This window comes from Rhinolophus sinicus, linkage group LG02, assembly GCF_036562045.2.
Source record: "Rhinolophus sinicus isolate RSC01 linkage group LG02, ASM3656204v1, whole genome shotgun sequence".
NCBI classification, from domain to species: Eukaryota; Metazoa; Chordata; class Mammalia; order Chiroptera; family Rhinolophidae; genus Rhinolophus; species Rhinolophus sinicus.
The window spans coordinates 62,371,935-62,397,168 of NC_133752.1; the positions used below are offsets into that span (position 1 = coordinate 62,371,935).

Genomic DNA, 25,234 nt, shown 5'->3' on the forward strand with positions numbered 1-25,234 from the left:
TTTCTGTGAAAAACTGTAAGTATCAGTACAACAGAATTTTCTGGGCAGTCTATGTATTGCACTTCTTGAGTTTAAATCCCTTATGATAAACTATATTTGTTTAATTCTAAATCTTTACAATGTCATCAAGTTTAACTCCTTGTGAAGACAGGAATGTATCATATATTTTTCACTATACAATGAGGTTAACTTTTGTTTCAATACAAAAGAACACTTTTGTTGTCCCTTATTTTTATGATAGGTGTGTTTCACATGTTCTTCTTTAATTCAATTTTTTAAAATTACTACTACTCATAGTCTAACAACAAATTATTCATAGATTATAAGATTTATATATGTTGCTTTTTTCATTGTTGCTTTGTGAATCAGAGATATTTAGGGATTGTATTATGCTGAAGATCAAGAGTAACTTATCTAAGCAAACAGTCTTCTAACGGTCAGCTTAATAAATCAATAAATTAATTGATGGGATAGCAATTCCTCTTCTTCTAGACTTAATTATTTTTGTCATTATTTGTATTAAATGAAACGTCATTTAAGAATTCTCTTGGGATTAGATTTACACGTAACAAACTTGGTCTAAGCAAGATTAAGTTTATAGAAAAATCCATTCCCAGTAAGATTGGTTGAGTCTTAGTTAAATGCATAAAATGGATTGTCAAGGTCTGTGTCAAGGTGTCATGCTGGGGAAGAGGGAGACAGATGGGGAAGCAGAGATCCTGAGACCCTCAAGACTTATTCCTATGAAATGGGTGTGATGGCAGTTTGTGGAAAATGTATATACTGAGAGATAAGAAGGTAGGGAACTTCAGATAGTACTGATGGCCAATATGATGCTCAAAAGATTGGGAGAAACATTCTACGTTGCAGTATAAAGTAATCAACAAGCTACAATTTTAAGACATATAGTAATAATATAGAGTATCACAACACATAGCCAGACCTAATTGTGTGATCTTAACTATGAATATTTCACTAACAAAAGTATGTTTCAGGAGACTCTTCTTAAAGTGGCAGTACCATATTTCTAAGGAGCAAATAATACAAACTTAATTTGAATAATTCAAATTAATTCAGAGAACAATTCCAAGCATTACATGAAACTCTTATTTCCTCATATGTCTGGAAACTTTGGTTCATAAAAAGCAGTTTAAGTCCCATTTTTTTTCTAGTATGTGGATTAAATTATTCCTTTCCTGCAAAATGGAAAGGCATGTGTTAGTCTTTTTAAACTAAAATTTCAAATCTCTCTCAGCTCCTTTAGTATATTTTTGCTTATAAGTGAAATGTTTGGTTGCCCGGGTTTGCTGGCTTTTAAAAATTAAGACAAAAAAAAAAATCATCGTGAAAGGGGAAGGATAGATAAGTGTTTATTTATTTAGTGAACTAAGAACCTACCTCACCAAATTTTTTACGGTGTAAAAAAATCCCAAAATTAGTGTTGTAAGTTTTTCACCATAATCTAATTTCAATAATTTTTAAAATGGTTGAATTAAGTGATAAACCTACCTCTTAGGGGAAAAAAAAAAAAAAAAGCCTAACCAAACAAACACAAAAATATGCCAGCAGAAGATAAGAGAAATCAAGTCTAAAAGAGATTGCATGATGTCAGTATAACTAAGTTTTTAACACATCTGATTTTCATGCTTGTCTTATTAACTGTTAAGCATCTCGGTGTTGCATTTAGCACTGAGACTTTCCACTTACAATTCCTATATTAAAGAGAAAAGCACCATGGGAATTTGAGTCCTTTATCCTCTGGTTGAAAGCCATGAAAGTATACATTCTTGATTTGCTTTACTGCGTGTTTTCCCCACTTAGAGCTGTCATCCTGATACTGTAATTGAGACGTGGTTCCTGTATATGTTCCAGTAGTCAAACAGAATTTAAACCAGAAACCTTCTGGACAGCCAGTTAGGAGTCAGTTTACAAGTGCTTAGGAACTGATATGTGAAAAGAGACTGCATGCTGTCAAACAGATTCACTTAAAAATGCTACATCTCTTTCTGGATTTTTTCAGCAAGGCAGCAATATCCCTAGATACATTTGAAGTATGTGAGAATTTTTTTATTCTTTTTCAATTTTAGGGAGGCAAAATTCCAATCAGATGGACTGCCCCAGAAGCTATAGCTTTCCGGAAGTTTACCTCTGCCAGTGATGTCTGGAGCTATGGAATTGTGATGTGGGAGGTTGTGTCTTACGGAGAGAGACCCTACTGGGAGATGACCAATCAAGATGTAAGCATGGGACTATCTCCCCTCAAGTTTGTAATGGAATGCTTTTGCTCTCTGAGTCAGGAGACATAATACTTTTTCATTTCTGCACATGAGAGTTGCTTAAAAAAATGAAATATTTCGCTGATCCTCTAATCTGTTTTGTTGTTGTTGAAATATCCTTTATGCAGAAGCTTAAAATGAGTTAGAACAAAGGGAAGTAAGTTATTATTATATAAAAGCTCAGTCCCTTGACAGACAGTTCCAGCTATTCTGTAGTGATGTTCAACTCGTTTTATGTCACTATCATTTTCAAAGATAAAGAAAGAACCATCAAAGAATGAGTACTGACAGGCAAGTTTTTATGATTTGCATTTGATAAAGGCAGCTAAAACCCTAGACCCAAATGATGGATAATAATTGGTTTAATAGTGCATGCTCTTAGAGGATAAAAAGGAAAAATCTGTTTTGTTTTGTTTTTTAATTTAAAAATGTAGGAAAAGCTGTACTGTCTATTTGATTTGGAGGGATAAAACAGATTTTTCCCCACGTGGAAAAATAATCCATGTTTAAAATAATAGAATCCTAAAATTAAAAGAACCATGAAAGAATTTTCTACTTAAGTTTAGTACGTTTACTGTATCATGCCTAACACATGGCTCTTTGGCCTATACTTTTGTAATTTTCCATTGTTACTATTCAATGCAACCCTTTCCATTTTGGACCCCAATTAAATTTTATATTTTTCCATCAAATAACAAGAACAATTATAAAAGCAGCTAACATGTATTTAGCCCTTACTATTTGCCATGCACTGTCTTAAGTGCTCTACCAACTAATATATCATTACTTCTTTATAAAACGATTATATTGAAGTCTTAACTGAATAGTGTGCTGGTTTAAAACATTTTTTTCCCTGTAATTCTTTCTTTCTTCCAGCTCTGTAAAATCTCTCTCTAATGCATTCAGGGGTTATTAGACAGATACTGTATCTCTCCAGCCTCATTTCCAACAATAGTTCCATGCCAGATATAAAATTCAAAAAATTCAAGTCCAGTCTAAATCAGAGCAGTGCCATAACAATTTCAAAGTATTTTCCACAACTTTAGGATCAGCCTGACCGTTGGTACATACATTGGGAAGGAAGAATGGTCAGATTTTTGCTCTTCCTCCTCTGCCAAAGGCTGTGTCTGGACTTTTCAAGACTTCCCTGGGTGGAAAGGTGAAAAAGAAGGGGCAAGAATGTTTTCATAATGTTTGGCGATTGATGCCTCCTATGAGGCGGTAACCCAAACTTAAATTTTTTAGTGATGTACGTGTCTGAGCTTTCCCAAAGCCCCTTGATAAAAGCCTCCTCCTTGCAAAGTCCCTAGAGAGAAGGATATATTCCACCTGACTTCTCCCAGTTCCTCTCACTTGCACTGCTCTCTACCTCACAGTCTCTTACTGTACCATACACGTGTCTGCTTCAACTGAGGGAAACACATTCTTCTTGGATGCTCTGCCAGTCTTTCCTCTTTTAGTACTATTACAGGCTGCCCCAGAAAGGCTTCCTTCTTCAGATTTGCCCCAGTGAGAAGCTAGGATCACACTTCAGCATTCCCAAAGATTACAGTTGACCCTTGACAATGAGATGGTTAGGGGCACCAACCCCTATACAGTTGAAAATTCACATATGAATTTGACTCCCCCAAACCTTAACTACTAATAGCCTACTGTGACTGGGAGCCTTGCTGATAACATAAGCAGTCAGTTAACACGTATTTTGTATGTTATATGTATTATACACTGTATTCTTATAATAAAATAAGCTACAGAAAAGAAAATGTTCTTAAGAAAATCATAAGGAAGACAAAATACATTTGCAGTATTTACTGAAAACATTTACATGTAAAAGAACTTGTGCAGTTCAAACTCATGTCGTTCAAGGGTCAAATGTATTTCATAGCATTCTTCTCTGATTGCAGTAGTAAATCGGGCTGGTGGATTCTTGCCTCTTTCCAAGTATACAGCAAGACATCTAAAATTGCTGCAATTGGTTTTCTTTGCGCTACATTCACTTGGTGAAGGAGTGGGTTATATCTCCCTAAATTTGGGAGAACATAGTATCTATTGTCTGAAAGTCTATGGTTTTAGGAGCAGGACTATGATAAAAGTATCACTGAACTCTTGGTGTATGTTTAACAACCCATCAGAGATATATTATTATTCCTGTTTTGCAGTTAAGAAACTAAGCCTTGGAGAGATTAAATGACTTTCTTACAGTCACAAAAATAATAAGTTAAAGCAGAAATTTCAAGGTGGTTCTCCACACTTTTTATACCTAACCACCACACTGTCTCCAACTGAATTAATGTCTACTTCTTCCCTTTCATTTCCCACCAGTGATCCTAGATCTCCCTTCTAATTGAACATAAGATATTCATTCAATATTGAATGATTTCTCTGGATTGATCTAGACTAGATGAAGAGTACACCTGTTTGCTACTTTCTTTTCTCCAGATAAATGCTAAATGCTAACCTGAGCTGCAGAGCACTTCTTGGTTTGGCTTCTATCTTCTCTTAAGGCTCATTTCAATGTCATGCTTTCCTTTAGTTTTTGTGAAAGCATTTTATTCTATGTTGCCAGCAAGCCTTTTCCTTTCACTTCAGGAAAACATTTGTCCCTCATTTGCCTAGTTAATTCCTTCTCACACTTGTGATATTTTGAATTCTGATTCTTTCACTCAGAATTATTAGTCTTTCCTAATTATTTGTATGATATGAATATGTGTAGCATTATTATCCACATTATTGGCAATTGTACTTGAGATAGTGCTATCTGTCATAAATAAAATTATAGACCAAAGTGGAACATGACACCAGGTATATTCTCCTAGTGTTTCTGCTGACCTTGACTGGCTTTGCTCATGTTCTTTTGGGTTGCCTGATCTGCAACTTGGCTTTGCTCCACCTGGCCTGCATCTTCCTCTGGAAACCGGATATGAACTCATTTGCAGAGTGAAGGGCAAGAATAAGCTCAAATGCTCGTGAGCCTGAAACATCTCTGCTAAAACCCATTGGCCAATCCCATAATTAGAGGATTGGTCCATTCCTCTGCTCATTCTGCGTGTACAATATAAAATTACATGTAGAAGGACATAGAAGCAAAGAGATGTGAAGGATTTGGGATACATTTTTTTTTCTCCTGATTTCAGCCACTCGAGAATCTTGAAATGCTTCCAAATAACTTTATTTCAAACTATTAAAAAAAATACAAGGGAGTGCTGATGTAATATTTTCAGAAAGTTATAAGCATAAAAACTAATATTTTGACTTTAGCTTGGTTTTATACGAATCTAAATGAGGTTTACAGAAAATGATTATACAGTTACAGATCTTTTTAAAATATCTGCCTTTAATAGAGTGTCCAATACATGCTTTGTATTTCCTCAACAAGTTCACAGTCATTAGTGGTGTTTAGTTTTCAGATACAGCACTAAGTTTGATATGCCTTAATTTTTATCTAAATTTGTATCCAATAACATGACATATCTACTATATTTGCAAATCATGATTGGAAAAAATTATCAGAGAACAAAGTAGAAGAAATGATTTGGCAGTTTTGAGTGATATGTTCCATAATCTCCACATTCCAGATATTATCTGATTCTCAAAGGGTTTTACTTCCATGAAAATGTTACATTACCAAGACATTCAGCAGCATCTAAATCTCTCAAAGAAGATCTTTTGCTTTGTCATGGAGACAGAAAGCTGTAGTAGATTTCTTTTGATTTAGGATTGCCTCTGTCATCACAGAGAAAAATCATAACAACAAATAATAAAAATAAACTAGAAGGATTATCATGATTGAGGTAAATACCAGATCATGAACTCTGATTCAAACTTGGGAAGCTATGAAATACCCTATAGTGAGTAGAAGCTCCTTTATTGATAACAAACATTTTAAATGTCAACATTTTTCAGAACATAAAATAGAAACCAAAATAATGAGATCTCATTGCATTACACTTTTATATTTAGTGACAGTGTCTTTCTTTTGTAATTATTGTGAAATATATGCATACACAAATTATACCTACACATAGGTTACAAAATATTTTAAAAACTCATTTAAGTAATCTGTTTTTCAATCATCTCATGTTAGGATTATTCTTGCCATTTTTTTTTTCAGTCAGTTGTTGAATACTCCTTCTGTTGGCGAGAATATTTGTCTCCAAAAGGATATCAACCCACTTTGTACTGGGTGTACCGCTCCTCTTATGTCTATTCTTTGTTTACTTTTTCAATAGTATAGAATAGATAGTAGATATAGATATAAATATATGAACATGTATCATTCTTCTTATACTGCTCAAATATTTTATGGTATAACAAAGAGAATATTCTATGGTAATACACAGTTTGAGGACTTTAGTTCTCATCCAAATACTCAAATTAACAAGATTTGACAATGAGAAAATTATTCGATTTCTTAGCCTTCCTGTAATAATGCCTGTGTAATAATAAGTGTGTTGAACCAACATATATTGGTCCTCTAAGATAATATTGGTCTCCTAAGGATAATGCTACCCTTGGATGCAAGTAATTATTTTAGAAAATTCGTACACTTTTGGAAAAAGTGATATGTAAAGAAATATCACTACCTAAGTCCAAAATTTCTGTTCCTTGCTGTTTAAAAACAAAATCAAAAAACAAATATCTTAAACTGAAAGCCATTCATCTTGGATTCTATAACTCTTGGTCAGTTTCAATGACTATAAAGGGAATGGACTTGAATTGAGGACTTTTAAGATCTCTTTAATCTGTGGAACTCTATTGGTCTAAGATAGATATACTAAGAAAAATGCATATTCAATATATATTTAATAACTACTGGCAAAAGGAACAAAATCCTATAAAACAGTGGTATATCTGGAATTATTTCTATGGTATCTATGATTATTTACAGGAATATGTACTTAAACTCTAGCCACTTCCAGGGAGCTTCATATCTCATAGCAACAAAAAGATTCAGATGTGAGAATTTCAAGTAAATATCTAGCAACATAGGCACTCACACCCTAGATAGAACTTAATTCATGAAAACAGCCAGCTGATGCTCAAATTCTCCCTACAAACTTCCTACCACACATTTATCAATCCTACATTTTCATACCTCCTGTGATGAAGAATGCACTATCTTACAAAATAACTCCTTTTAATTCTAGATATAAGCTATATCCCAGGCTTTCATGCCAGAGAGACTTAAATGTGAATCTTACCACTGCCACTTCTTAGCTGTATAAACACAGGCAACAGTTAACCCCTGGACTCTCAAATGTTTCACTTGTAAAATGTGTATAATAATTCCTATCTTGCAGATATGTGGTAAAACTGAATGTAGATAATACATGTACAATTTTCATCATAGTGCCTGTGATATAATGCCTGGGTGAGTCTAGGTCCTCCAAGAAGCCAAGAGGGAATTAGATATACATTAATATTGTTAAAGGGAAATGCTTGTAAGGAAACACCATGGAGAGATGAAGGGAAGAGGTGTTAGACTGTGATACAGGTACGGTAGAGATGGAAGGATGATCGAGTGCAATCATCTGAGTCTGAGGTGCAGTTCTAACAGAGGTCGGCAAGGCTGCCAGGGAGCCCTCAAGCCAGCATTGTCTATCATAGGAATCTCATAGGAATGAGCCTATCTTATTATCACTGCCACATTCACTAATCGACTGGGAGTAACCTGTGCAAAGGATGGCCTTGGTGTAAATGTGATGACAGGTTTTAGAAGGCTAAGGGTTAAGGATTATTGGTCAGTTACCATCCCTGCAGGTGACTTTAGGAAATACATTCTCACAGTTGCCACACTTCACCACTTTTGCAATACAGACTTACTTCTCCACATAGGTTCAGGGAGCATTTATTTCATGATTTTGTGGATTCTTCCTGAGGGGAAACTCAGAAGAGGCAGGTTATAGACTGCACTGTAGCCCTTATAGCTTCAGTTGATCTCAGGACCTCACCTGGTCTTTAGCCTCTTCCTCTTCCACTATCCACTCTTCATTCCCTTCATCTATCAACTTGTCAGATCATGGTAGTTTAACAGGTAGTCTCAATCAATCCTTCATTCCTGGGGTAAGCATTTTCAGGACACAGTTGTTATAAAGAAATAACAAAAAGGCATCAAGTGTATCATCTGGGTTCCACACTTATTTCTCCCTGTCTCAACTGTATGCAAGAAGCTTCCTGTCGCTTAGTATCAGTCACCTTTGCCATCATAGTGACTCTACTCGTCAGCTTGTACCTGGGCACAAGAAGTCCATAGTGCCCTGGTGGCAGCCATAACTGCTAGTTCAATGGAACCCTGTTGTGTCCTTGGGTAGGAGTCCCTGGGAACATAGCACAATATAGAAATTTCTGATTATATTGTATCCTGAGTAATGGCACCAACTCCTTTCAAAGTCTTGCCTCCAGATTGCTGCTTCAGCTATTTCTTTAAAAGATCTCCCAGCATTCTATGAAGCTAGTTGATTCTGGATGATGCCCTAGGTATGTAGTGCTTGCTGGAACCAGCTCATACCAGGTAGTGAGATTTTAGAACATTTCTACCTGAATGAGATTATATTGGTAGTTTACAATCGATGTCAAGAGAGTATTTATATCACTTAAAAGAGAAAATATTATAAATCTGTTTCCCCAACAGGAAAATCCAGTTGTTAAATATCTTCCACCTCATCACTGAGTATGTGACACTTTCACATATCCTTCATTATGAAGTAGGTAACGTAATTGGGTGACATGCTAGGTGGGATTCTATGTTTGTAGATCAAGCATAATGACTTTACAATGTGGCTGAGGCTCTGTGAATTGCAAAACCAAGTAGTACTCAGAATAGAGTACCCACTGAGGACCCACAGAATAGATAGATCCACTGACCCTTATATGATGGAAAGGGCCCAATAGACTCAACTTGCCACCAAGTGAGTAGTGCCATATTGGGTACTCAGAGTTGTGGTTTTATGCATTGGAAGGAGAGGCAGCATTCTTTAAACTGTGTTTAGACCATTGATTTACATATCAATGCCAAGAAAATGCAGAGCTTATGATAATATTTCAGATATTAACATCTGAAATGGTGCCAGATTGTCTGTAAAATTTCTGGTTGTCTTTTTTTTTCTTTTCTTTTCTTTCCTTTGTTTATGTCAAACACCTAGATTAACAAATGTAATAGCAATAACAAAGTAATTAAGATTATGATTCATTAGTTATACATTATAAATTGTATGGAAAAATGAACAGCCTAAATTGTGCTTTGGTAGACTTCCAGCATTTTACAAACCACCAGAATACTAATGCCATTCATTTCTCAGCCAAACTATGAGGGAAACAATAGGTAAAAATGAAAAAAAACAAATTTCAAAATACCTAACAAAAAAATCTAAAGTTATAGTTCTAAATCTATTTTAAAGATAAATTCTAAAGATAAATTTAGAATTAAATCCAATGACCAAATTTTCTGGGCCAAATTCTAAGTTAACTAAGAGTCAGGATATTATATTTTTTAATATAAGTATACATGAAAATAAAGCTGGTTAAGTAATATATTCTGGAAATCACTTCTCAGATCACATAGTACTAACTTATTTTGAAACTAAGGAATTGGTTTAATTTATTCATTCCATAGTCACATAGAAAGACTAACTGCTCAGTGAACTAAATATATTTTTTTAAATAGGTGCTAAATAAAAAAATAAACTAATTGGTATCAGCTTTTTGAAAAAGTACATTATGAACTAAATTAGATTTTAAGTAATTGAGTCACTATTTTCACTGCATAGTGAAATATTTTATATTATAAATTATATTAAGACATTTAATTTTGGTACATATATGCTATTAAAGGGAATAACTACTGTGGAGAGTCTCATAAGCAAATTAATAAACTTACATTAATATATGAGTGCAAATGGTATTTTATATTCTTTTACTACTTATTTAATCACCAGTGAGAATAATATTTTCTCCAAATTTATTTTTTAAAATTTATTCTTTAAAATAAATTTTTGGTTAGTATCTGTCATTTACGTGTTGTCTTATTGTATTTCTCAATATGCATGAGCTTTTAACACATTAGATATGTTAACTATATGTTATAGTTTTTGTAATATTTTCTACTGTGGTTTGCCTTTTAGTTTATGTTATTTTTGAGTTAACTAAGGTGGGGTGGGTGACTCTCAGATACAGATAATCCCTGACTTACGATGGTTTGATTTACAATTTTTTGACTACGATGGTGCAAAAGTAATACACATAATAAATTACATGCAATATTCAACACTTTGTTTCAAAATAGGCTTTGTGTTAGATGATTGTGTCCAACTGTAGGCTAATATAAGTGTTCTAAGCAGGTTTAAAGTAGGCTAAGCTAAGCTATGATGCTCCATAGTTTAGGTGTATTAAATGCATTTTTGATTAGGAAATTTTCAATTTACAATGGGTTATTGGTGTGTAACCCCATCGTTAAGTTGAGGAGCATCTATATTTTGTTCATAGTTATTCAATATTTACTTAACCATTTATTTTTAGAGTCCTGGAGCACTTTTTATTTCTCTGCTTGAACTTCACTATTGGTGCTTCTCAGGAAGCTTTACTTTATGCCTTTCTGCGGAGATATAAACTACACCAACTTCAGGCTGTGACCAAGTGCTGGTGATCCTCATATTTATATTATGAGCCCAAATAGCTCCTGTGCTCTAGCCAGATTTCTGCAAATTGCCATATGAGTGTTATCCACTCATATCAAATAGAACAAGTCCAAATTATTCCTCTCAACATTCTCTGTCCCCATTTATGTGCTTGCTTCAAGTTAACAGCAACCACCATAGTGTGATAGACCTGAACTTGTTTTATATCAAATACTTTCTCTCTCCCCTCAATTCCTTTGTCATAAATGCCCCTTAAATTTGCTATTTCATCCTCTTTCCATCTGTCACTGCTCTTGTTCAGATGCCGTTTTCTTTATCATAGAGACTGGTTTCTTTCTAATCATTCATAATTATCTTTGTAAATTCCCTATTATAATCAGTATATATATATATATATATATATATATATATATATATATATATATATATAAATGTATATATATATATTTTTTTCCATTTGTCAGATGAAATCTAAAATCTTTCTGAAAAAAAATTAAGTTTAATTGTTAAGGAAATATTCATAATAGGATTTTCAGAAATGCATTCATTATTGTTGGTTTTTGGTATCACTTAATCATTTGCTTTTCAACAATTGAAAAGAACCTGTATTATATTCAGTAGCATAAACAAATCTTTTCTGGAGTTAGACATTTTGATGACAGCAACAACATCATAAATGGTTTTGATCAAACAGTCTCACAGTTAGGTGGATAGTCTTACCTGTGGATACATTTAAAATCAATGTTTGTAATTCCTGTGCTGCTGGACAATTATTCCAGATTCCTGACAGAAATCAGTAGATGAGACCTAAACATTATTAAATGATACATGAGATAATTATGCTAAGTTAGCCTTTAACTAATCCATCATTTACCATCCAAAAGTCTCTTTTGAAGTAAAGTTGCTGTTCCATTACTTTAAAAAGAATTTTAAAACTAATTTTTCATTAAAAAGACACATTAACTTTTCTGAGAAATTACTAGAAGACTTAATCTCTATGTGATTCCAGAATACAAGGATAAATAAAACATGTACTATTTATTTTTACGTCAGTTAATTTTTAAAATCAAGATCATCAAGATTTGAGGTAAAAATGATTACCATTTATTTCCTTTATACTATGTGAAGAATGCATATCTTTTTACATTGTGATATTTATTTATGTAGTTTAATTTTGCAGCAAATGGAAGTAGTTAGGGATTTTAAAGATAGTGATGCTGGTGGTTACTGCAAGAGTAAGAATAAGAAAGGATGAAGGTTGGCTAGTGGGAGAGTTCTCAGGCTATTTATTCTACACTAAACTGTGATGTTGGGACTGGTTCTGTTTTACACAGGTGATTAAAGCCGTAGAGGAAGGGTACCGTCTGCCAAGCCCCATGGACTGTCCTGCTGCTCTCTACCAATTAATGCTGGATTGCTGGCAGAAAGACCGGAATAGCAGGCCCAAGTTTGATGAAATTGTCAACATGTTGGACAAACTGATACGTAACCCAAGTAGCTTGAAGACGCTGGTTAATGCATCAAGCAGGTACAAGGCCAGACCTAAGAGATTTTCCTGAATTCAGCTAACTCAGATGCATGCCCCAAATATTAAATCAATTAAGTCATTTTTGCACACGTTATCCTATGAGTCAATATGACAGTAATTTATTTGATTATGCCGTGTTTTCCCGAAAATAAGACCTAGCCGGACTATCAGCTCTAATGTGTCTTTTGGAGCAAAAATTAATATAAGACCCGGTATTATATTATGTTATGTTATATATGTTATGTTTTGTTATATTATATTAAAGACCCAGTCATGTAGTAAAATAAGACCGGGTCTTATATTAATTTTTTCTCCAAAAGAAGCATTAGAGCTGATGCTTCAGCTAGGTCTTATGTTCAGGGAAACACAGTATACCTAAGCTAATAGTGTAACATGCCAGTTTCAGAAAAATGTTAACTATAGCCAAATTCAGATAACATTAAAAAAACAAACACACAAAATACACACACACACACACACACACACACACACACACACACACTCTCTCAAATGCATGAATTTTCATGTTTTGGGTCCCACATAGTTGTGAATGGGAAAAAATACGATTATAAGACCATGAAAAGCCAATTGAGCACTGATATATTTTAAACTACAGATACCTAACAATATTAGTTTTGATTTCTTTAAAATAGATTTTAGTGTCTGTCATATGTTATGAACACTGACAACCCCTTTTGGGACTTTACTCTTATGTAGTTTCACACCGATATTTGGCTAATCATTTACTGTGCAGTTGCAACAGACAAAAAATTGATAAATGAGTAATTTTGTGGGAAAAGTTTGTGTGAGCAAATAAGCATATTTTTATTTTTATGATTGCATTTAAATAATGTTGCATATTTATAAAGCATACTTTTCCCTTTAACCTGAAAAATTACAGACTTATCCTCTCAAAAAATAAATCAATTGGATTCTCTACTAGGAAATTTACCAGATTATTATTTTCACTATATTTGAAGCAATTGTTTATTTTTTGCAAGAAATAAAAGTATGCCACTAACTGAACTGGCTGCCCAATAGCATGAACTAAATGAGAAACAATTTGTTGATAAAGTTACATGTGTTCTATGAATCTGATATAATGTTTGTTTACTAGGGCAAAAAGCCACTTTTAAATACAAATGAGGAAATGAATCTTCAAACTCTGTTCAGGCATCATTAACTTTCTGTGGTAGCAACTGGAGAATGCCTCTTCTTAGCGATTAGAACTTATGTGGTTCCTGAAATATCTGCTTTTAAATTGTTTATTGTCTTGTAAAATAGTAAGCATTTCTCTCATCTACGTGTTTGAATTATGTTAAGTTGTCACAGACGGACATAAAGGAAATCGTAAAAATACATTTTTTATGTTCTAAATTGTGTTAATTTATATCAGTATGATCATTATAGCTTGAGAACAGTTTAAAAATCTCCAAAGAATTCTCATATTGCCTTGTGTGCAATATGTAGCATCAGCTTGCGAGGTTTCATTTAAACAGATTTGGCTTAAGACTGTACCACTCACTACCCATCTTTGTTCAGTCATCTACTAATCCTGATTCTAGAAGATGTTAGTTCCTGACTCATTGTCTTTTTCTCTTTATTCCTACCCATGCTCACAAAACTTGGTGATTTCAGTAATTATGTAGATGATGTTTGAATGTCTCTCCATACCTTCAGATTATCTCCTTTAGTCATTTTGTTTTCTAACCTTGCAAGTCTTCCATCACCTCAACTTCAAGGTCCTACTCTTCAACTGTTTTCTCCTATATTTCCTTGTCAACGAATCTTTTACCCCACTGCTTAATGGCTGCAAATCACTACAACACATTAATTTATTCATCCAACAAATATTTATATATCTAATCTGTGTCATGCTGTGGGCTAGGTGCTGAGTATACAGCATTGAGCAACACAGTGTAGGGGGAGAGAGAGATTGAACAAAATAAAACCATTTAAGAACAACTTTGGTTTTGGAGAGGAGAGTGAGAGTAGAATTTAGGAGGATAACTAGGAGGCTAGAGTAGTTGTGCAGGTAAGACATGATGTCTTGAACTAAGATGGTAATGGATGAGATAGAAGTGGTCAGATGTGCAATATATTGGAGATAGAATGGATAGTAATAGTATGCACAATGGTACAATGGTACATTTTAAGGGGATTTAGGATGAAGCAGGAGTGAACTCTTGCATCATACAGTATAATGGGAGTACTTCAGGAGAACTGGATATCAATAAGATGAGTGTGATTTTGGAAATGTTGGGAACATATTCCTGTGAGAAATATGGAGGCACGAAGTAGACACATGAATGTGTGAGAGACCTAGACTGGAGATTAAAAAAAAAAAAAATAGGGAAAAATAGATGCTATGTAAGCATGACAGTGGGTAAAATAGTCTAAAATAAAGTGGAGCTACAGCCTTGGCAGAGAAGATATAGGGCTACGTCCTGGTTGCCTCCAAATTTTAAGTCAGGAAAAGGAGGAATAACAGGCAAAGAAGGTTAAGGAAAACCAGAGCATCCAATGTCATAGTACCCAAGAGAGAATAGTGATGTAAAAAAAAAGAAAACAGAAAAATAGATGGTGTAAGGTAGGATTTCAAGAGGGAGATGGTAGTGGTGGTTGTTCAATGTTTCTGAGAGGTCATTCTTGTTACAGATTACAAAATGTTTACAGATTTTGACAAAATAGAGGTCAGTGCTCACTTCAACTAGAGCAATTTATGTAGAATCGGTTTGGAAAAAACTACATTAGAGTAAGTTGAATTGTAAATGGGATGTGAAACTGTATGGGACACATGAGTAAAGAGACAGGTATTTGTCCTGTATCTTATGATTGACATTTACTTAAGTAAACCCCCATTGATGGATATTTAAATTGTTTTGTATTAAGAGAATTTACTTATTAAACCATTATAAATCCTCATTAACTATGGATAGAAAAAATCTGAATAGATTGAGTTTGTATTCCATATTTCAAAACATTTTTTTCCATGTTAGCATTGTATATTTTCCCCTACAAATACACTTATAGACCGAAAGAGCCATCGACTAGGAGCTAACATTTCAATGTAATTTGTTATAAAAGAGTTAAAATATTACTTTTAATATTTATGTTTTATGTGTTTTAGAGTATCTAATTTATTGGTAGAACATGGCTCACTGGGATCTGGGGCCTACAGATCAGTAGGTGAATGGCTAGAAGCAATCAAAATGGGCCGGTATACGGAGATTTTCATGGAAAATGGATACAGTTCAATGGATGCTGTCGCTCAGGTGACCTTGGAGTGAGTAATTTTTCTGATAATTTTTACATAATTGCTGGGACAAGAAACTTGTTCAGAAATCAGTCTGGATGAGGTCAAGGGAAATTAGTTAACCTTTGTCCATGTGTGGCAGCTTTTAAGGAAGCCTCTTCTTTTGTAGCCTTTATTGTTAACAACTGCATGAGTAATGGTACTTGTGGCCAGTATGTTTGCTTCTTTGCTTCTAATAGCATTTAAATATTTGAATAATTGGAATAACAACTCTTTGGAAACTACTGGTATTTTATGTTGTGGAAAAGATGTTTTCTCAACAAAAGTTTTATACTGGTACCTATGTTATATGAATGTAAATATAAAAAACCTGTAAGCACAATTGGTGTGACTAGTCCTACATACAACAAAACATAATCTTAAAATTGGCTATGATGAATACCCAGGAAACAGCTGCTTAAACGAAGCTTCACAGGCAGGACTCTCATTTAATCTTTAAGTGGTGCACCTTATATTCTTGCAACCTAAGGATATATATTAGATCCTGCCTCTGATTTGTTATATGATATAATCTCAGTGGAACCAATTGTGCCCTTTTCTGTTTGCACGTTTAAGATAAAAGTTTATCAAATCTTACTAAATAAAAATCACTAGATTTAAATATTAAATTCTTTAAGGTTGTAAGTTGTTTGTATTTTATTATATAGTCTGTATGTGTAATTATTTTAGCCTGTATATATTTGTCTTTTTGTGAAAATTAACTGTTGTTATGGTGGTTCCATCTAGATTACGTTAACATGAATGATGTTTTAACCTGTGAATATAATAACTTACTTAAATTACCTAGAAATTCAAAGGTTAAAATATTGTTGTAAGGATTAGAACAAAGTAGACCATTCTAAAGCAGTAAGCCACAGTCCTCATTCCATTACTTCACAGAATATGAGCATTAAGTAGTTCTCTGTCACCATTTGTATTGTTCTGGCACTTTTGATTCATTGAATTCACTGCCCACTCACACAAAAGGTAACAGGGTACCATCATTTATCACCAGTTAATGTCGCATTCTCAACAGTCCTCTTCCTTCAGACCTATAATTAAAAAGACCTAAAATAATTACTCAGCTCACTCTCATAATTTACTGAATTTCATCCTCACTATCACCACCAAATCATATCTATTTGATGACACATTTGCTTGGCCCATTATTTCTTTGGACATTCAAAGAACTCATTTGTGCTATATTTAAAATAGTAAACAGAAATTTTTACTGATAATTTAAAACTATTTTTACATTATTGCTATTTAATTTCTCAGTAAAAATGGTCATTTTAATTTATTAAAGTCATTTGTCATTTTATATTAAAATGATACTGTAGGTATTTCTTCTACCCAATGTCAGATTACTTGTAAATATATAATAAAATTATTTGCATTAAACAATGTCTCTTTTTTTATTAAAATAGCATATATACATAGATTTAAATCTACTACTCTTTTGCTTCTCCTTTCACAGAATGATTTTAACCACAAATAATGGTTCTTGCATTAACTACCTGTTTTATTTTATCTTATGGGGACCCCAATATACTATAAATGTATTTAATATTTTAGCATTATGGTTTCACATTTTCTTATTTCTTTTTATTCTTTTCCCTTTACTTTCCTATCTGCCCATCTATCCCTACACTCTCATTTTGTATGTTTCTTTCAAAACCTAATAGCTTCTTCTATCTGCTTATAATGGTTCTCCACCTCATTTCTATTCTCAAGTAATTTTTGTCTGGTCAGTTTTTCTTTACTTGGTTCAATTTCTTCTATTTATATTACTTTGGTAACTTCTTCCAATAGTGCTTCCTTTCAAATACGTTTGTCCTTTAATTCATTTACTGTAACCAGAAGAGCAAGATGAAGTTAGATGTATCAACACATTCCTGTTCAGAGAATATTGGTCTTCATAAGTCAATTGCTTCAGATTCCTGGGACCCATATAAACATATTCCTTATAAGAAACTGGGCCAGCAAACATGAACTCCAGTGAAGCTGATTTGTTGGAAAGTCTAGCACCTAAAAATATGTGTACTCTTGTCTATTGTTTTTGACCACATTCTTCCTATTTTAATAAATATAAGAATGTAATTATCAAAATATTATGTTAAATAACTCACAAAACAGTGAATGATGAGTTACTTGTTTGGTCAGAAATGTAAAGTATAAGAAAAAGATTACCTGTACATTCTGCTTGTCCCTTACCCCCCAAAAAATCAGTCATTTTTAAGGACTTATGGCAAAGGAGCTAGGATATCAGCTAAGAAAAAAACAATTTCTTAAAACACTTTGATAATTATTTTTATACTATTCTTTATATCTAAATATTAATTTTATAGAGGCTGTATAATATTATAATAAAATAATTAAAATTTCTCACCAGTGGTACTGTCAGGACATAATAGAAACTAACAACTGGAAGAATACATTCATACATGTAATAAATGCTTAGAAAAAAATTAAAATCATTAATATAAAACAAAAGATCAAACTGCCATATAAATTACAAAAATATGTTATAATTTGTGCCATCAAATTTGTTTTCATAGTGGGTTAGAAAACGAAGAGTAAAGAATTACAATTTTTCAGAACCGCATATGTAAAAAGTTCCTTCATAAAGGTTTAATTTGTTTATGATTTTTTTATTTTTTTTTTTTGCCAGAGCAGGCATGTGGCTTAATGTGGGAAGGAAATTGAAAACTTGGAGATCTTAGATTCAAAACATGTTTAACAAAAAAGGCTTTCACTCCTAGATATTTCTGTCTGCTGTTCTCTGTGCCTAAACCTTGCTATTCTGTATGCAGTACTCATATTAAAACAATTGTTGTGCTAGTAAAGTCACAATCTGTGTGATGGTGTGTAAATGCAGTGGGTAATTGTTGACCAGGGAAAATGTGTGTTTGAGGTTAGTTGCAAATCGAGTCCAAGGATTCGAGTTCAGGTCCGTATGATAGCTGCTTTTTAAACTTCGTCAGAACTTTTTGTCAACTTTTGATTATTCAGAAAATGAGCACAATCCAATGAATTTAAATATTATACCAAATGTGTGTAAGCTAAAGAGGTTCCTGTTAGTATCATTTATTAAAATGGGGTCATAAGCTACTAAAATGAGTTTTCCAAATCCAGAGCCAAAAATTGTGCACACTAAATGAAATATATTTCTTAACCATAGAGTCATATGCATAATTTATTATACGGTTAAAGTACACAAAGGGAGTACTTACTATACTCTTTGTTCTACATAATTAAGCTAAAACTTCTAGTTTAACCCTCACAATGTTTCTTCCATTGAAAATCATGACCAGGCCACAGTTAATCCTCTCTTGCCAAATGTAAATATATTTATCTTTTACAGTAGATATATAAATGATTATCAAGGTTCTTCTAAGTGAACCAAAAATTTCCACACTTGGAACTGTATGACAAAACTATGGTAAAAAGAATAAACACTGAAGTTTAGTGAATATTCATTAATCTCTCTTCTCCCTTCTCCTATCCAGCCAAGTATTGCTAAGTACCACTGAACTAACTGAAAAATGTGTAAAGAAGAATGGAGAAGAATGAGTAAGGGAATGACTCATCCACAAATGGATGAATTAAATTCTGAATTCTGAATAATCAAGAGTTACTAAAAAAAAAAAAAAAAAAAAGTTACTCCAAAATCAACTAGACACCTCTTATTATTCTTTATTTTTCATTCTACCATTTTAGTGTTGTTATAATATTAGTGTTTCCCATTGTTTAATATTATGGAATAACATTTTTAAAAATGCTAGAAGGTAATCACAGCAATGGAAATTTATTACATTTGCAGCTTTTCTCAAACTAATCTGCTTTGTTGATAAAACCCAAACTTTTTTATGTAAAAATACTATTTTCATCACGTTTAACATTATAAGCCTATGCTGAAATATAGTTTTTGTCATTAGAATTGACTTGAGGTATTACTTAACATTACATGTGGTCATGATAAAATAAGTATAACAGTCATACAGGTGACACACTTAAAACTTTGTCTTGCTATAAAATTTCCTCCATAGAAAAAGGAAATGAGGACAATAGCTTGGATTGTATTATTTCCATTGTTTCAAAAATTATTATAAATAGAGCAGTAACTGCATCACTACATGTAGAATGTTTTAATTTTGATCAAATTTCTCTGAAATTATAACTGCAAAATTAATAATTTAATATGTAATTTAAGAAGTAAAATGGTAATTGTTAGAAATCACAAAAGTGTGAGACAAACTATTTTAATAAAATATTTTAATGCATTTACCAATATTAGAATAAAGTTATTAACCTTTACTAAAAACATGTTTTTAATACCATTTTAATTCTCGTTTGTAATATCATTACAACTATTACAAAGCACTGAACCAGTGTCTTTCTGTGGTCAAGTTATTTTCAGAGAATGAAGTTATATTTAAATATAATGTAAAAATAAGTTAAGAGAGTGGAAATAAAAATAAGTTCAACCAGGGATGTGATACCAATGAAGAGTTGGAATATGGAACACACACACACACACACACACACACACACACACACTTCAGATTAAAATTTTGGTACTGTATTTGCAAAGTCCATGCTGTTTGAGTGGGAAAACATATAAATTCTTCTTTTTTTCAGGCCTTACTAGTTATTTCAAAAGTCTCATTCCTAATAATTGGATTAGCCATATGAATGGTGAAATTTAGTACATATATATCACAGCAGTACTTTCAGACCTGGCTTTGTCAGAATCACCTATAATAAAACATGTTTTTAATCTTCATTGCAATTATTAATTATTTAAATTCTACATTAGAGATTGATTGTTTTAGGTTAAGAAATGTCCTGACTTAGGGTCCAAAGCATGTTAATGAGCAACCATGAATACCCGCATCTACACAAGTCTTTATAATTCAAAAGTTACATTTGGAAATATGAGATTATTTAGCCCAGAACTGAAATATCCATGAAGTATAGATTGGGTTCATAGCTTCAGTCAAAGAAGTAGGTGTTCAGTTTCCTTCATTATCTTCTTCTTTTAGAATTTTGGATATTTGATGTTATATCTATAGAGTTATCATTTAACAGCTGAATAAATAATTGCATGTAATTTGAAGTACTTCCCTCAAAATCATCTTAGTAGTGAGAAATTAAAACAGTATGGACTTTGGTGTCACATTCCTGGTTTTAGTCCTAGCTCTGCTACCCAATGGCTACGTTATCTAACAAACTAATTTAAATTCTCTAAGACTCCGTTTCTTCATTCATAAAAGGAGATTAGCAAAAATGTGTATCACAGGGTTATAGATTTTTCTAACATGTAGGAAGAAGACATCTTAATTGCCCCATTATTTTTATGTTCAGTGCAATGGTTCTCAACCTGGAGAGATCTTGCCACTCAGGACATTTGGCAATGTCTGGAGACATTTGTGTCTTGTCACAACAAAGGGCCAGAGGTAGTGCAGCACATCTGGTATTTAATGGGTAGAAACCAGGGATGCTGCTAGATATTCTACAATGCACAAGATAACCCCTACAACAAAGAATTATTCAGCCCATATTGTGAACAGGGGGAAGGCTGAGAAATTCTGATTTAGTTGAAAAGAGACGAAATTAAACTCAAGCCTCTTTTATCCCTGTGTTAGTCTGTAACTAGCTATTTTTTATTCTATTTCATAACTAATAATAGTGATTTTGTTTCAAAGTGCATTTTTACTAGATTTTAAGTTTTGCTGCTGATTGTCTTCCACGCCTACCATTATTATTATTTTTATATTGTACTCTGGTCTCTTGAAACTATGATAATTCCTAAGTTTAATGTTTAGTATTCACATTCTAAGAAAGCAATATGTTTGCATCATAACTATCAATTGTTTCTTGTTTAGCTACTTGCCATTTGCTAAATTTCTCATAAGAAATTAAAAAAAAAAAAAAAACATAGAAAGAAACCTAAGGTATTACTTAAAGAAACAATTATTTCCAATGCCAATACATATAAAGCCTAAGTACCCACTTATTTAAATTCAATCCTCTGGTAATTAAGACATGTCTTTTAGTTTCCAAACCTATTTAATTCTACATATACTGTTTCTAATGTTATTGTGTTCAATTCTATAAAATTCTAAGACAATCTATAATTAATATACTAATTTAATGCAAAAATATTCTACTTGCAGCATAACATGTTCAATAAAGTAATTAAAGAAATCTAGTATGGTGGCTTTGTCATTTAAAGATGTTGAATTCTTTATGGTATTTTTTTCCTATAATGCTATTTGCTAAACATACCTGAATCATTATATTTGGCAAATACATACTTCAAGTGTGTAGAAATCCTGAATGTCCTGTGAAATAACATTTTAAAACCATAGGCACTGGCCATGAGCTCCATAATATGCTGTTAGTTTTGAAATCTAAACATTTGTAATTTCCTTTTGCATAATAAGATGTTTAAAAGAAACAATATGAAAATGTCTTCATTGAAAAGACTTTCTGATAGCATGTAAAAAAAAGTCTTCCAGAATGCTGTATATGCCAACAGCCTGGACTTCGTTTAGCAATGAAAACAAGCTCTGGTACTTTGCGTCCCAAGTAAAAAATAAAATATTTCAAAGTGTTATAAGAGTAATGTAATAGTGATTATCCCCTGAATACATATGTTATATAAAATGTACTGACTGAGTCATTTGAAGAATTTGGTCTTCAATTGCTGTTAGCAAAAAAAAAGAAGAAAAAAAAAAAGTGTGTTCATATTGTAGGTCCATATTTTCAAAACTGTTCAATAAAACGGTACCCTTTAATTTACATACTTATTGGTAAGCATATGTAAATTTTTTCACCACTCTGTTCCACCAACATAATGATGTCCAAAAAAAGGAGTTGAATATATATTATATCACTCTCTTCATTTTAAATAATTCTTTGACTGCAAACTGATTTCAAGGTACAATTTTGGAGATTGCCTTTGAAAATTGGACACTCTGTCTAAATTGAGATTGTATCTCATTAGTTTCTGCAAAATATTTGCCTCTTTGCCAGCGTGAAATTTTGAGGTGTGCTACAAATTGAATCAATACATACATCCAACGTGTGCTTTCTTCATGCAGGGATTTGAGACGGCTTGGAGTGACTCTTGTCGGTCACCAGAAGAAGATCATGAACAGCCTTCAAGAAATGAAGGTGCAGCTGGTAAATGGGATGGTGCCAGTGTAACTTAATTTTAATGTCACTTCGTCAAGTGAATGATTCTGCACTTTGTAAACAAGCCCTGAGATTTATTTTAACAAAAAAGGGGTGGCGGGGAAGGGAAAACTCAGTGATTTCTAAATCTTATGAGAGCATTTCTTTCAGCCACAGAATTTGTAATCAGTGTTTTACTAAAATCTTACCTTCCTCTGTCTTCATTTTTTATGAAGCAAATATTATCTGCATGGAATAACAATACAAGGTTAAACATTATCTTATGTGACAGCAACAAAATGCTTCCCACTACAAAATTTTATACATGAAATAATATATAACTAGACACAGCACCTTTATAGACTGACTTAAGGCAGCCCCTTTCAAAACTTCCAATAATCTACTTGAAAGGAAAAGTTTTATAGCCATTTGTGGGCTAACAAAAGCTGCAATTTACTGAAGTTTACTTCAAGTCTTAATTGTCTGCATAAGTTTATTGAAGAGCAATATTGTCAGATAATTTCTTAATAGATACCTTCTTTTGTAATATTAAACTGCTGTTACACAGCATTAAGTTATAGAAACTAGTGTATAAACATGTTGCTTGGTCAAGGACAAGTACAATACAGGGTGTGTATTTATTTTGTGTGTGTTATAAAATTTACTTTCGGTTGCTCTTCTGGAAACTATTAGATAATAAATGTGTATATACTGTATAATTTGCTGTATACCCAAGAATCAATTTAAGTTGGAGTTTTGTGTGTACGTACTTGCACATTTGTGCATCACAATTCTGCTTGCATTTTTAAGAGTGTTTTAATTTTAGCAGCATACAGGCACAAGCATTCCAGAATGTAATATGAATAGGAGGAATAGGGAAGCAGTAAAACAAAATTTAACAGAAGGTTGTGTTTTTTTTCTTTTTTTTTTCCTCTCATGTTTCCAAAAGCTACTAAATCTCTTTATTCACTAATAGGAAATGTCTATAAGTTCAAATCCCCTTAGCTTTTTAAAAACACTTTGTGATATTTGTGACAATGCAGTTCTTCTAGCCATTAATCTTACAACCCTGTAAGAAATTTCACCTCTCTGAGTCCCAGAAAATATCTTGTCAAGTAAAGTTGACACCAATGGGCATATTTTCAGCAGGATGTAGAAGGATTTAACTGTGCAAACTTCTGTTAATGTTAATCCAATCCAGGCACATAGCAGTAAGCATTACCCCTAAGTTTTAATCCTTTGTAACCATTTTCCCTGTGGCTCACCTCTAGAAATTCTGATACTAAGGCAGCGATGGAATGATGACAAATATATGTATTTCCTTCAGAATGTTCTGTTTCAAAGCTTGACAAGTTATATTTATTGATGGCTTTCTATTAATATGGAAATTTCATCTTGTATTTAGTCATATCAAATTGAATTTCTTTTGATGAACCATCCAAAGTATTGTTTAATTGGCCTTATTGAGGAATATATGTCCTATATATACGCTATATATCACACTTGGTGAAGACTGACCTTTGTGGTACCAATTACACAGTTTAGTAGAATTTGAACAAAACTGAGCTCCTTGGTAAAATAAGCAATTTTTGGTATTCCTACACTTTATAGAAATCATGCAATGATGTGATTATTCAAGGAGCACAGCATTTAAACAAGAGTGCCTACTCATGACTATCAAATAGTTTATCAAATAAAGTAGCCTGGATTAAAGAAATCCACAGAAAATATACCTGCATTATATTAATGGTACTTCCTTTCTCTTTCCCAAGATGCTGTTTCAGTTGAATGTTAGCACATCAAATAATAAACTTTTGGGAAATAACTACTTTCTACCATGCCCACATTTTACTAAAGCAGTGAGGTAGCTTGTTGCCAAAGAACATGGACAAAATAAAAAAATAAAATAAAAATAAAATAAAAAGAAGAAGAAAAATTTCTAAAGAATTTTCAAATGATATATTGACTTCTGTCTGATTAGGACTATAACTCCTTATTAAGTCTATACTGTACAATGGTTCCACACAAACTATGTTTCACATATGCTTTGGTTTAGTACAATTTCCTGAGAAAGTAGAGAGGTTGATTTAACAAGCAAGCAAGCACCACCATTATCAAAATTGCATTTGATCATTTCAAGAAACATAAAATTAACTAAACTAATTCCTTTTGTACAAAGTAATTTGAGATTGTGTTGCACTTCATTGAATTTTGTAAAAACAAACAAATCTAAGTGATAAAGTAACAATTGAGAAACTTCAAAGTAAGAATAGACTTACTGATTTAAAAGAGAAACTACCATAAATTTTAGAGCTGATGA

The 25,234-nt window shown here is 32.7% G+C and overlaps 1 protein-coding gene across 13 annotated transcripts in view; it reads left to right on the forward strand.

Annotated features, from left to right (window-relative positions):
• The window catches only part of EPHA5 (EPH receptor A5), a 338,986-nt gene extending 314,148 nt beyond the window's left edge, over window positions 1-24,838 (forward strand). For 7 of the 13 annotated variants that reach the window (XM_019748162.2, XM_019748163.2, XM_019748165.2 and 4 more), the window contains 4 exons: window positions 2,088-2,237; window positions 12,244-12,437; window positions 15,568-15,723; window positions 22,842-23,091. In XM_019748162.2, coding sequence (XP_019603721.1) covers window positions 2,088-2,237; window positions 12,244-12,437; window positions 15,568-15,723; window positions 22,842-22,947 — 606 coding nt within the window. In that variant the 3' untranslated portion in view covers window positions 22,948-23,091. Of the gene's footprint in view, window positions 1-2,087; window positions 2,238-12,243; window positions 12,438-15,567; window positions 17,134-22,841 lie in introns of those variants that run through there. The other 6 variants (XM_074324488.1, XM_019748170.2, XM_019748169.2 and 3 more) reach the window with 4 other exon arrangements.
• Window positions 24,839-25,234: the final 396 nt, after the last annotated feature.